At 35.6% G+C, this 13791-nt stretch overlaps 2 protein-coding genes across 4 annotated transcripts; both read left to right on the forward strand.

The window, feature by feature from the left end:
• The first annotated feature begins 1473 nt into the window (after positions 1–1473).
• LOC306906502 (cadherin-like protein 26) lies at positions 1474–8352 on the forward strand. 2 transcript variants are annotated; one of them, XM_079477953.1, is made up of 13 exons: positions 1474–1626; positions 2942–3064; positions 3283–3432; positions 3557–3686; positions 3774–3952; positions 4462–4593; positions 4722–4904; positions 5031–5329; positions 5418–5557; positions 6017–6235; positions 6458–6679; positions 7047–7165; positions 7545–8352. In XM_079477953.1, exons 1-13 carry the CDS (start codon positions 1594–1596, stop codon positions 7635–7637), a joined length of 2022 nt encoding a protein of 673 aa, XP_079334079.1. In that variant the 5' UTR covers positions 1474–1593; the 3' UTR covers positions 7638–8352. The 2 variants fall into 2 exon arrangements, with proteins under 2 accessions (XP_079334079.1, XP_079334080.1); XM_079477954.1 differs by having other exon boundaries at positions 7558–8352.
• A 1537-nt stretch (positions 8353–9889) lies between these two features.
• Positions 9890–13729, forward strand: rhoac (ras homolog gene family, member Ac). Of its 2 annotated transcripts, none has more exons than XM_079477420.1 (5): positions 9890–10036; positions 11330–11485; positions 11736–11856; positions 12608–12738; positions 12849–13729. In XM_079477420.1, exons 2-5 carry the CDS (start codon positions 11330–11332, stop codon positions 13020–13022), a joined length of 582 nt encoding a protein of 193 aa, XP_079333546.1. In that variant the 5' UTR covers positions 9890–10036; the 3' UTR covers positions 13023–13729. The 2 variants fall into 2 exon arrangements, with proteins under 2 accessions (XP_079333546.1, XP_079333547.1); XM_079477421.1 differs by having other exon boundaries at positions 9984–10169.
• The last annotated feature ends 62 nt before the right edge of the window (positions 13730–13791 follow it).

A 13791-nucleotide genomic window follows, 5' to 3' on the forward strand; every position in this document is an offset into this window, starting at 1 on the left:
GTTGTGCATTTACAACCTGAGCACTGTGCTGTTTCACATCAACTGCACTTTTACTTCTAATTTATTTTCCTTTTGTTCTTATTGTTTTTTTAAATACACTCACATTTTTTAATCAATTTTATTGCCGTTTTATTGTTTCTTAAAATCTTAAGTCGTATTTGTGTTCTTAAATAAATTTGCATTATAAAGATATGTCTAATTTCTCTTAGTCAATCACTTTATGTAAAGCACTTTGTATTTCCCAGGTATTTAACCTGGATGGTGTAGTCGCTGGTTTTTGTAATGCAGTAGGATTTCATCCTTCCGTCTGTTTTGTTAAAGTGCTTTCCTTCCCACATAACAAAGCAATAAATGGGACAGGTGTGTTATAGTGTGGTCATTATATGATCTGTTTTAAGTCTGTCTCATTTCACTTCCTATTAGACTCCGTATTCAGCGATAATGTTTTCAACATTTGAAATGATAGACTGTTCAAAACACACAACATGTAAATAATCTAGATATTGTGTTTTTTATTTTCTGTCATGTCACGTACCACCAGGTTGAGAACCACTGGTTTAGTTCATTGTAAATCATTTTATTGAAAAACATCTGACTAGTTATTTCAAGCCAACTTGAAGTTCAAAACAACTGCCGGAAAAAAAACAAGCATTTATGTGGAGTTTCATGTAGGTCACAGTGGCATTTTAATAAAAGATGAAAGACTGATGTATTTGTCTCAATACTTTGTTTTGACTCTTATCTGTCCCTTTAATAACCTGTCGTTATCTGCTAAATCTGCTGTTGGACTTTATAGATTCATGATAAATGAAATATGAAATATGTTTATTTGTCCTGGAGGCACTCTTACCATGTTACCTTGTTCAATGGTGTTTTGAGTATTGGTGATTTTAAAAGCAGTTCTTCCAAACTATTTTGCAGACACAGTAATACAAATAATTAATACAATAAACTGAGGCCACATTTATTATCCGGTTTGACTTTTGCTCCTGCTTTACAGGAATAGAAGGGCTAGTTTATGATCCCTTGGAAGATTATTGCTCAGGCACCTGCTGGTTTGACACGTGCCGATTTAACAGGAAATGCGTAGTTTTATTTCAGTGTCAGTCTGTACTGATTGACAAAACTCAAAAACACACACATGTTATGTCCATTCAACCTGTTCCCCCTTTCGAGACAAATAGATTTGAAAACAACTTGTATCTTTCAAAATGAAGGTGTTTGTGTCTAAATCTCGGTCACAGAAACCATCTCATATTTTCTTGAGTCACAGTCCACCGATTATCTGCTTTCAAGTGAATAATCACTCATACCACTCCAAACATGAAAGACCTGTTGTTTCTGAAACTCTTACCACGTAATAGATGTATGAAGTATTATTTTGAAGTGCCACATTCTTCCTGAGCTGATGAAATGGCTGGAAGCTTGCCAGAACATGTAATGCAAAGCTTCCTTGGAAATGACCATTGATAACAGATTTCCAAAGAAATTCTCCTCCATAGGTTTGCTTTAAATACAGCCTCGTTGACTGATGGGCTCATATTTACCACAACACAAGACGAGAAGAGAGACCAGTCAGTGTCATTGCTTAAAATGAAGACTATTGTGTTTGTTGTCCTTGTTATAGTAAGTAACACCTTTTACATATTAGTTTTAAAACTTGTTAAAAGTGTGAAAACGTAAACTGTTACTAGAGTTCATGTTCAATGTTCACGTAGAGATATATTTGTGTCATGCATAAATGATGGTGCATTATTTGACCAAATGTCAAAAGAATTGTCTCGGCGTACGGAATTACCGTAACGGTTATAGTGATACTTAAAGTGCCAAGTTTTTATTGGCACACGCTACCTGTCTATTAGTCAACATTTAAAGTAATAACAGACCGCAAACAAGTTGCTAAACAAGTACAGTACAACCTTTAGGAATGCATTTCTTGATGTGACCTGCCAGGTCCATTGTTTTCTGGTATTGTTCATTTATTTATAAATGAAAATAAGCTTTTCATGAAATGACGTTTGTAGAAAATAAGATGGTATTTCCTGGTGTTTAAATTGAGTTTACAGAAATTATGTGAGAAGTTAGACGCTTTAGATTACGGGCCGCATTCTACCCCATAATAAAACAGAATTTGCAGCATAACTAAATGTAACAACAATGTACTGTACCTATACAGTACATATTTTTAGGTAAAGGGGATCAATATGCAAAGACATATTTATTTTTCAAAAACATATTTATACTGTAAGTATTCTTAAACTAACTGGTTACTATATGTATATATATAATGTATATAACTTATAACTTATATATAACTTTTAGTATAGCGTGGTATGCATGACCTACAGCTACACAACAATCTCAACCATAAATAAGCTTTCTTTATTGATTTTAGGATTGTTGGTCACTATGAGGTATTTCGATGAATTTGAATCCAAATCAAAGTTGATCTTTTGAGACTATATAATCAAGAGTTCAAGAGCGGTTTGGATGTTAACATGGCATGCAGTTCCCTCATAAATAATATTTTTATTTTCCTCACTCTTACCCCTTTATCCCGTAACCGTAACATATAGTTCCCCTTTATTTACAGATATGTACTGTAGAGGTATATTATTGTCACACGTAGTTAGGCTGTTAATCATGTTTAATTATGCGATTCATTATTAATCTAAAGCGTTACCATCATTTCGTTATCAATGCAATGATATTAATGTGGCTTAATGTCAAAAAAGTTTTAATCTTTATAACTTCATGATGTATCTTTTTATTAAATATATGTGTATTTTAAGCACAATAAAAAAGAATTGACTCATTTAATCGTTCTTGAAATTGTATTTATTAATCAAATGTATTAATTAAACTTATTATTGGTAAAAGTTGTTTTGTAGCCACTAGTACAGTTTTATATAACGCAGCTTTATTTTATTATCTGTTTCAGAATGTCTGCTTTCAGTGTGTTACCCCGTCACAACAAAACATACGCAAAAAGCGTGCATGGGTTGTGGATTCACTGTCTATGGAGGAGGAACACAGTGGGCCTTTCCCATATAAACTGGGAGATGTAGGTTATATCGATATTGTATCATGATTTTGTAACAATCATTCGCATGTAGTGTATACCAGAATATTAAGTCTCGAAAATAACTGAAGAGAAAATGCTTATTTAAGGGTGTTTAAAATCTGAAAGAAGAAATGTTACTTTGTTTTGAGGGGATATTTGGGAAATACTGCAGTAATGAAATGGAGCACATTTGTAATGTTTCCACTCTTTGCTTTCAGTTAAATATTGAGAAGAAGATCATCAGTGAATACGTCGTTCATGGACCGGGGCTTGACCAAGATCCAAAGGGAATTTTTTCGATTGACAAGGCCGAAGGATCTATTTACGTTCATGGGAAAGTCGACTATGAGAAATATAAGCATTTAACAGTAAGTACTCATAAAAAATATTTTTTAGTTTGCTATTATTGTTGTTAGTGATTTGGCTTATGATGCGTGAAATTACAGTACGTCAAAGTCACATAAACCCATATTTCGTTCCGTTTGTTTTCAGATCACATTTGAATCGAAAGAAAAGTCACAAACACTTGCCGTGGCTATTGAGATTCTGGATGTTAATGACCATGCACCTGTTTTTAATAAGCTGGTGTTTGAAACCACTGTCCATGAATCAACACCACAAGGTATAGACCCTAACCGCACTCCAATATACAAAAGTTATTATTTATAAATAGTACACTTCTCATGCTTTTTCTCATTCTACCCCTCAGGTGAAGATTTGGTTACAGTACTGGCAACCGATGATGATCAAGGTGGAACAGCAAATTCACTGTTGAGCTTCAGAATCGTGTCTGTGACTCCCAGCCCCTCTAATGCTGAATTCTTCATTCAACAAACTGAAGGAGAATCAACAGGCAAGATATCTTTCAAGGGCTGTCTTGATTATGAGGTATGCTCATTTTGTATACGTTCTATTATTATAATATTAATCATTCGAACACATGTGCATCTTAACTAAATGCATCATATTTAATATATCAAATATAAACCGTAAAACTACAATATGTTTCCTCTGTAAAATAAAGTTTTCCTGGTTTTCTTTTAACGTATTATGAAAAATAAAGGAAAATCTGTATTCTGTGGAATCTGTGGAATTCCCTGAAATGACAGATTTTAAATGTTGAAAATCTGTTAAAAATAACAGAAACATTCATGAAAATTACGAATTTTTAACAATTTATTTTACATAAAAAACTCATAAAAAACTATATTTTAAACGCAGTCTGCATTTCAACTAGCAATTTATATATTAATATAAGATATTTATATTAATATAAGTTTTTACATTACGAATTGCTTTTAGTCTTTCTGAATACATCGTCAGTTTTACAGTCTCATTTTCTAAGGATTTGGACATTAAAATCCCATTGTATCGTTTTTGTCATGTTTATTTTTAAGGAGGCCCAAAAGTACACTATTTTGGTTGAAGCAAAGGATCATGGGAAGAAGGTGCAGCTCTCCAGCACAGGCACAGTGATAGTGAATGTTGTCGACAAAAACAACCATCTACCAGAAATCACTGGAAAAACAGTAAGTAAACATGTTTCAGTTAGTTTGCTATTTGACTTGTTTTTTATCTAATCTGTTCAACTGATCACTGACACAAATAGGGTAAAGTCTTTACAAGTTCAAATGTGTTTCTACTTTGTTTCTCGCAGGGTTCTGTGTGGGTGAAAGAGGGAAAGCATGGAGAACCGGTTTGTCGAGTACAGGTGACAGATAAAGACAGCAGAGGATCTCCAGCTTGGAGAGCCAAATACTCTCTTCAGGGTGAAAAAGCAGATCACTTCAAGATCGAGACTGACCCCGAGACCAATGATGGAGTCATCACAGTCATCGAGGTACTATATTAAACAATACACTTGAATCCATCTTCCTTAAGTTTTCGTTTAAACGTTGTCATCCGATATAAATGTTTTCATTGTTTCATCATAAAGAAAGACTGAATACTTTCATTCTTTCCTCAGCCATTGGATTATGAAGAGAAGTCGAATTTAAACCTGATCGTCAACGTGGAGAACGAGGAGCCATTCTTCTACTGTAGAGTGAAAGGGCATCCTAGCAAAGGCCTGTGGGATGTGGAAAACTCTAAAGGAAGGTCCTTTTCCACATCCGTGTCTCTACCGGTGACTATTGTTGTGGAAGATGTCAATGATCCTCCGGTATTTGTGGAGCCCATCAAACATGTGACTGTTATGGAGAATGTGGGGATTGGCCACAGCCTGTGGACGATCAGAGCTGAAGACCCAGATCAGCATACTTTTGTGTAAGAATTAAGGTTTATTTAAACACATAGGAACCTAGAATCAAACAGGAATTCATATGAATGAATGTTTTTTTGTCTCCTCCTGTAGATTCGTCAGAAAAGATAAAAATGGTTGGATAACTGTGGATGAACAAACAGGTCTTGTGTCTACAGTCAAAGTTCTGGACAGAGAATCACCCTTCGTGAAAGATGATACTTATACCGTCATTTTATATGCTGTTGACAATGGTGGGATATTAACAACTTTAATACTTTGCTTACGCTAATAGTGATACTTAAAGCTGCAAACCATATTTTTGGGGGCCACACTGTCTCTCATTTACAATATTAAGCTCATAATAATGAAGTTGACCCATCAGGTATTTCAATGAAAATGTCCTTTTAATGTCATTGGACTTACTTTTAAATGCATATAAAGGTGCATATTTTAAGTTTCAGATAGAGATTGCGATATAGAGGCAAAATTCACACACTGCAGCTTTAAATTTGAAAATGAAAATAACTACATGAAAGTATCGTTGGCGTTCTAATACTTTTGTGCTACAAACATTTATGTAAAGAATATTTGTAAAATAATATAAGTATCCAGTACTACAGTAGCCTTTCCTTTTGTTGTTTTAATCATATAAAATGATTTATAATATTTATGAAAGTACTAAACTATTTTTTATTATCGGTAATATGCAGGAATACCAGCAATGACCGGCACAGGGACCTTAATTATTCATCTTATAGATGAGAATGATAATTCACCCGTGCTACAGGTCGACCAACTGAGCATGTGCTTGTCTGAGAAAGCCACCGAAATCACAGCTTTCGACCTGGACCTGCCCCCATACGGAGCGCCATTCCACTTTGAGCTTATGGGAAATGTTGAGGGAAGATGGATGCTCAATTCCAGCTATGGTAACGGAAACATTCTTTAGCACCTCAGTACATGTGTCGAATAACCATCCAGTGCATTCAAGATCTCGATGTTATACGTAGTCAACTAGTTCCCTTGTACAGTGATGATGTCAGATGTTATAACATGGTGCTGATTGATTATACATATACACATATTTTAATCAAACTATGCAACAAACTACACACGTTTCTTATATAAAATGTGTCTTCTCTTGTGTATAGGAACAACAGTGGGGTTGATCAAAGAGGACACTGTTTTTGCGGGTGATCACAAGCTCACCTTGAAGATCTCTGACAACCAGGGCCAAAATTCAATCCAGACCCTTTTGGTTTGTGTTTGTAACTGTGATATTTCTGCAAACTGCAATGAGCCCAGAGCTCCAACAATACAGCTGAAGGTCACTGCTGTCGCGGTTATAACGGCAAGCTTCATCATTTTTTTGGGTAAGTCCATGACTTCTGGTTATATACAATACAATGCTACATTTGACTTCCACCATAGATAAACATACAGCTATGGCAAAAAAAAGAAAAGACCATTTTAAAATCTGTTTTTCTGATTTAAAATATATTTCTGCGTTTAGGTAAAATTACCGGTTTGTACTACTTACAATTTTTCTACCAAATTTTAAAAACAAATATTGAAATGAAAATGAACCCCACTGTGTATTTCATATAGTGCATTCATAGTGCTCTTCACTCTTAAACTTTGCTGTACATGTTAGGGGCTGCTCCAGTAACCTACTGTTTCTTCTGACGTCATGGATAAACTAGTATTCTTGTTTTAGACTTTTTTTTTTGATTTCTAAAGGCATCCTGTTAATGGCTTTCCTGATCACAAAGAAGAAAAGGAATGGATGGAAGTATTTGGAGGGATCTGTGGGATCTCTTATGAATTACAACATAGAAGCTCCAGGAACTGACTGCAAGGTAAAAGGAACAGAAATTGTATTTACTAGTGTTTTGATCATTAGAATCAGCTCATAATAATAATAATGATGATGACATCATTTATTTAATATGATGGTTTAGTAGTAGTTCCCTGGCTACCACCAAACTAAAGAAGCACATTTATAATGAAGGCTTAGAGACAAACTTTATATTTATTTACCTATAGGACTTTCCATCAATGGCATGTTCAAGTGAAAAAAAGAATTATCTGACACCATCACTTTATTTTATTTAAAGATGCAATGCAATGAGGTGGTAGAGACACAATTTGTATCTTGCAATAGACACATACGTATATATAGAACCAGGTTTGGGATTTTATGCTTCAAGTGTATTAATCTCAAATCTACATATACAGGTTTTCTCAACAGATCGTGAAACATGGCTATTGAAAGAAGCCTTGTACAGTCCGTACATCAGTTTACCTCGCAGTCAAGAACAGAGTTGGTGAAAAAAAGACTTTTTTAAAGGAATATTTGAGCCAATAATGAATGAACTGTATTACTCATCATCAAGTTCCAAACCTGGATAAATATTTTGGTTCTGAGAAAACCTTTGGATAAATATTAGCATTGACATTTCCCTTTAAGCAGTGCTTAAATGTAACCCATGGGATTTGTTGTGAGATATGATGGACACAAACATTTTTTTTGAAGGAATTCATTATCATCATGTTTTAAAAGCAACAATTTGTGTATTCTCTATTTTTTATAAATTTTTTACTGTATATCCATGATTGGATAGTTTATGTGAATCCGCAACATGCACTTGTTTGTTTTTGGTCAAACTTCGTCCAAAGGTTTGGTCTGCCTAGTTTTTGTGAATGTGAAATTATACCCAGGAAACGAAAAATAAACACATTACTGTTCATTGTTTAGTGAAGTAAGATTCGGTGTCATACATCTGCTGAAGTCAAATGGATTACATGTGATGAGTAAGAAAATAAGCACATAAATGTTTCCTTTGGGCTAACTGCTTTGTTTATTGTATAAATAAAGGAGTTATTTGTATATATGTTGGGAATAACCAGTTTATGTGTTACGATTTTTATCATGTTATTTCTTTGTATTATTAATAATAATATTCATATTTTATTTATAAAGCACCTTTACAGGCTCAGGGTCACTTTTTATTCATTGTGTTCAAATAAACTGCATAAAACAATACATTATGACCATATTTCATCCTTATTTCATACAGTACATCACACTTTTCAAAGAGTTCAGTTCAGCAATTGTTAAAAGGATCAGTGCATAACCTTTTTACAACTTTTTGTGTATGTTTAACTAAATATGTGATTTAAATGTTTTCTTAAAGAAATGAACCGACCATCTATTTCACAAAAAGGATCCTCAATCGAATGTCAGAGTCAGATGAACAAAACAATGCTGAGGAATGCCAGAGAGCTGTAATACAACAACATAAAGCTGCAACACTAACTAACTGGTTATTAAGAAACTTGTGAGACGCGTGAATGATGTAACTGGCATGTTACTATGTTTAGGTCTATCGTGAGTTATTTAAAAAACATTTCCTAAAGTCACAGGCAAATCAAAGCAGCTTCAATGTTTGATGTTTATCTGTTGTTATTAACAAAAGCCATTTAAAAAGATTTGAATCACTTGTAAAAGAACACTAGCATAGTGTTAGATACAGTATTGTGGAGGTAAAGACACCAAGTCCTATCATTCATAACAGTGTTTTGATCGTTTCTCCTGTGTTTTTCATTTCTTCACTTTATGAAGGATTACATGAATTTGCCTGCTCTGGATGTGGATTGTCATTTGCATTGAGATGAAATGTTTTGAGTCTGTTAGTTAATAAGAAAGAATAAGAACAGTGCTTTCCAAATGGTGGGACGTGGTACTCCAGACACCTTCAACTTCAACAGACTGCTCAAACTAAAATACAAAATTTTAAACAATTTTTTTTCACAACCCCACTTGTTAGCCTTGTTTTAACCATTTAGACCACTTGTTAACCGTTTCAATCATGAGGTTTTATTTTTAGTGCATGATTTTTCGTAATAAGTGCCATTTTCAGGATTGTCACATCCATAACGCTACATATCCCTAATAAATGGACACATCAAAATTTAAATAAAGTAACTATTTTATCTTCTATAAAGAGGGATCCCATCTCCATTCGGTATTATTGCTTCAAGATTGTGCAGGATTTTATTTCACAGAAATCCTACAAAGTTCGTCGTCTCCCAAAAACGGCTCCTTTTTTGTCACATCCACAACACGTGTTAATTTCCCTTTTTTAAATACACAATTCAGACTGACATTTTTGTATGTTTAGACTCTATCAACAAGAGTTTAGTCAAATATAAACAGATGGTTCGTAACAAATTCATCCTCGGAGCATTTTTATGTCACATCCATAACGCGAAATGTCACGTCCATAATGTTGGAATTGTCCATGTGCATTACAGGAAAATAGACATTTTCTATACTGCTATAGTACCTCTTAAATTGTACATTGTACAATAAATCATACATCATATTTTTCCTGAATCATAATTGTGATTAAATATCTGGGTTTGGGACAAAACGATAAGAGAAATCCACATTTAAACCAAAGTTGCATCATTGTACCCTTCAAGAAAAGGTTAGAATAAAAGTGAAAAATCGAATAAATGAAATGTAATCCTTGGAAATGAAGCCCAGAGCACACCCATGAAGAACCGTGAAATTAAACACTCGGGCGACTGTAGCATCAGTCAGTCGGTCCAGTGTGTGAGTTTAATGGGCGGGTTTTGTTTCGTGGCAGTAATGGGCGGACGTTAAAATTCAGCCAGGAAAAGACAGGAAAGCCTTTACTTCCCCAGAGCACAACAAGAAAAGGGTAATTATATCAACTTTATACGTGAAGTTAAAATATGTTAACGAATGTATATGGTCGTGTTTTCCTATGGAAGTCATAAGGTCGTGTGCATTTCGAGGGATTCCTTTCTGTTCACCGGCCTGAAGCTGTGACGGTAAACATCAATTTAAGTTCGCATGTTTTTACACGACTTGCGTTATTTAGGCGCAAGGTTTGTGCACTTTTAACCCAAACACTTTACGAGGGTTTGATGGTTATTTTCGAGTTATAAAACGAAGCGGTTTTATTAACATGAGATATAACGTGACGTTAAACATTTCATCCGATCACAGCATTATACAATTTCAAAGCCCTTCTGGTGGCTGTTCAATAAATGTTTAACATACGTAGATTACAGTTAGTTTTCTCTTTTATGTGGATATATTTGGTCGTAAAACAATTAACGTTTAGTGCAAATCGCGAATCTTTTCTAGCGATGTCGCGAAATGCAGGAAAAATATGTTGTGCACTTTGTTTGTTTCATGTTGTTTGTTTTTGTTGTTACGTTGTAGTGTTAAAAGTCTTTGTTTTAAAGCGGACCTGATAAACGTCGGCTAAATTCGTGGCTAAGCCTTACTCTTCCAGATCTGGCACATTTCAAAGCGAGCCCGCATCTTGAAATGCTTTTTAAAATATGAATAGTTTTATATGGTTGTTATTGTTTTGTTTGAAGTGTACGAGTACGTTATTTCGCTGGGATGAATACTAGAGATGTTTTGACGGTGGGGTGCGGTAGCACAGGCCTGAGGACACGACGTCCTATCGCTATTTATACAGCGCTCTTCAGAACGAGTAAAAACACAATGGGGCGATCAATAATGTGCTGTTTTGTAGCTACGGTCTATGTCATCTAATGAACGTTTGTGGAAAGTTTAAGGTGTTTTCTCGCCTTTTCCCCACATAGCGACACGGGTAAAATGTAACTTCCGGTCACGTGAGACTTCCGCAGCTGTGTTTCCGGTTCGTGTTGAGTACAGGAATGATGAACCGAGCACATTTAACTTCCGCTTTTATTCTGTAATGTGCTGTAAAAACGATGACAAGGTTGTTATTATTAGTGGGCCTTCCTGACTTGATTTGAATGAGGATTTACTGTACTGTGGGATATTGAAATGTTAATAAAAACTGTAAAATATGGAAAGAGTTTTATATTACGTAACAGCTCCTTCCTAATCTTTCCCTGTGTCAAATATTTCTGTCGATGGCTCTTCAGCAAAGCAAATCAATAAATTATAGCATTATTGTCTCGACCAAAACTCTCTCTTTCTCTTGCAGATGGCTGCCATTCGTAAAAAACTTGTCATAGTGGGTGACGGAGCTTGTGGAAAGACCTGTCTGCTTATTGTTTTTAGTAAAGATCAGTTTCCTGAAGTCTACGTGCCCACGGTGTTTGAGAACTATGTTGCAGACATCGAGGTTGACGGAAAACAGGTAATAGGACTGCCGATGACATCAGATCACAATAAATGCCATTTTACATATATTTTCCTTGATGGGCGAAATTATATATTCGCAGACTCATAGGCTGCCTTGTATCACCCAAATGGAAACTTTCTCGAATTGAGTTTTTAGGATGTTTCCTTTTTTTGTATTGTTTTTGCACAGTTTAAAATGTTGTTAAATGTAGTTACTGTTTAGTGACAGAACTTCAGGTTGTTTGTTGTTATTTCTCTTTTCTTAGGTGGAACTTGCCTTGTGGGATACTGCTGGACAGGAGGACTATGATCGGTTAAGACCCCTCTCCTACCCTGACACAGATGTCATTCTTATGTGCTTTTCCATTGACAGTCCTGATAGCTTGGGTAAGGTACATTCTACTGAATGTTTTCCAGAATTTACGCACACTTAAAGAGTTACATTTTGTATTTCAAAACCTGTGACTGACTGTTCTGTACAAACACAGTGTTTGGCTACCAACATTCTTCAAAATAACTTCTTTTGTGTAGTGCAGAACAAAAGTCATACAGTTGTTCAATCATGACATCAGAATTCAGTGTCATTTATTATGTTAATAAATAAACTGGATAATGGTGTTTAAAGGGGTCATATGGCGCGAAAACTTGTTTTTCTGTCTTTGGTGCGTTATCAGTTGCCCATACATGTATTAGGCACGTAAAATTGCAAAAATAAAAGTGTGGGAACAAAAGATGCGTTCTATCTTAAAGCGAATACTCAACCAGACCTGTCAGAAACTCCTTGTGTAACCACACCCCCACAAATCTACTTCAGATCGTGGTATGATTTGACTAAGACCGCCCAAATGTAACTGCAAGTAAGGTGTGCGTACCTGTCAGTACAATTGTTTTGGAACCTGATGTTCCAAATATAGCAAGAGACGTTACATTTCCATCACACGCTTGCAGGATTCGACCAATCACTACGCACTGGTTAACTGGCCAATCATAACAGACCTCGCTTATCAGAACGATGAGCTTTGTAAAAAATCTGCGCGTTTCAGAGATGCGGGGCAAAGAGGAGATACAAACATGCACACATCATGTATACACATTGCATTACATCTATATTGTAATATTTTTTTTCTCTGCATCACAGAAAATATTCCAGAGAAGTGGACGCCGGAGGTAAAGCATTTCTGTCCGAATGTACCCATCATCCTTGTGGGTAATAAAAAGGATCTCCGAAATGATGAGCACACGCGAAGGGAACTTGCCAAAATGAAACAGGCAGGGCTGTTTTGCTTTCTAGATTGGATTTAAATGTTGTTTACTTAAAAGTGGAGAGTAAGCAATCAAATGCACGCACTTCACACGCTCTGTTTTATTTCTACATTTAGGAGCCCGTAAAGCCAGAGGAAGGACGCGACATGGCCAACCGCATCAATGCCTTCGGGTATTTAGAATGCTCGGCCAAGACAAAAGATGGAGTGAGAGAAGTCTTCGAGATGGCCACCCGGGCCGCACTGCAAGCGAAGAAACGTGGCAAAAAGACTGGCTGTCTGCTGTTATAGAAAACCTGTAGAGGAGCGGGTATCAGTTAACACAGCCCAGGAGACTTAAGCACAGGGAGGGGGGTGGGTTGAAGCCTAGCATTCGTGTCCTAATAATGTCGGTGTATCTGACTGATACTTGGACAATGTGTCAAACTTAACCAGGAGAGACCAATGGACGACTTTGGGAACAGTTGGTACGGATGACATAATTTTCCTGTCATCACAAAAAGTTGGGGTTTCTGGTCATGTCGAACCAACATTTGACTTGAAATTTGTAAACAGACTCTACATCTAGGGTGTTATTCTCTTTTTTTACATTTTAGCCCCAAACACCAGTTTTAAAAATGTTCTCAAATAAGGGTCTATTTTAGGTTTACCCTCCTGTCTTTAGTGATTGTTTTGGAACGATTGTATGTATGTTTGTATATGTAAGAATATTAATGTCCGTGCGAATAAGCGCATGTCCGTCTTTTCGTTGTATATGAGTGTATCTTGCCTACTTTATTCTGTTTTATTATTCTGTGCTCAGCTAAAGCACACACTGAACGCTGAAGTGGACTGTATTGGGTTTAACCTTCCACTTCAGGCTCTTTTCCTTTTATAGCTGGTGTCTCAAAGGATTCTGGGCTGTACATAAGGATGTAAACCGTTTAACCATTCTGGTTTATTTAAGGCATACCATTTTTTTAAATAATTGCATTTAGAAATAAAACAGATTTCTCATTTTATATTTGTGTTCTGTTCAAGGGCACACTTCATCACAAATGCCACCCATGTCTGAAGCGTT

This window comes from Barbatula barbatula (genome assembly GCF_947034865.1).
Source record: "Barbatula barbatula genome assembly, chromosome: 17".
Taxonomy (NCBI): domain Eukaryota; kingdom Metazoa; phylum Chordata; class Actinopteri; order Cypriniformes; family Nemacheilidae; genus Barbatula; species Barbatula barbatula.

Bases quoted from the DNA above. Each gene is read 5' to 3' on its own strand.
- rhoac (XM_079477420.1), top strand. From the start codon at position 11,330: ATGGCTGCCATTCGTAAAAAACTTGTCATAGTGGGTGACGGAGCTTGT. The intron at 11,486-11,735 runs GTAATAGGACTG...CTCTTTTCTTAG, and splicing joins TCGAGGTTGACGGAAAACAG to GTGGAACTTGCCTTGTGGGA. The intron at 12,739-12,848 runs GCAGGGCTGTTT...TTCTACATTTAG, and splicing joins AACTTGCCAAAATGAAACAG to GAGCCCGTAAAGCCAGAGGA.
- LOC306906502 (XM_079477953.1), top strand. From the start codon at position 1,594: ATGAAGACTATTGTGTTTGTTGTCCTTGTTATA. The intron at 3,687-3,773 runs GTATAGACCCTA...TCTACCCCTCAG, and splicing joins CCATGAATCAACACCACAAG to GTGAAGATTTGGTTACAGTA. The intron at 6,236-6,457 runs GTAACGGAAACA...TCTTGTGTATAG, and splicing joins GATGCTCAATTCCAGCTATG to GAACAACAGTGGGGTTGATC.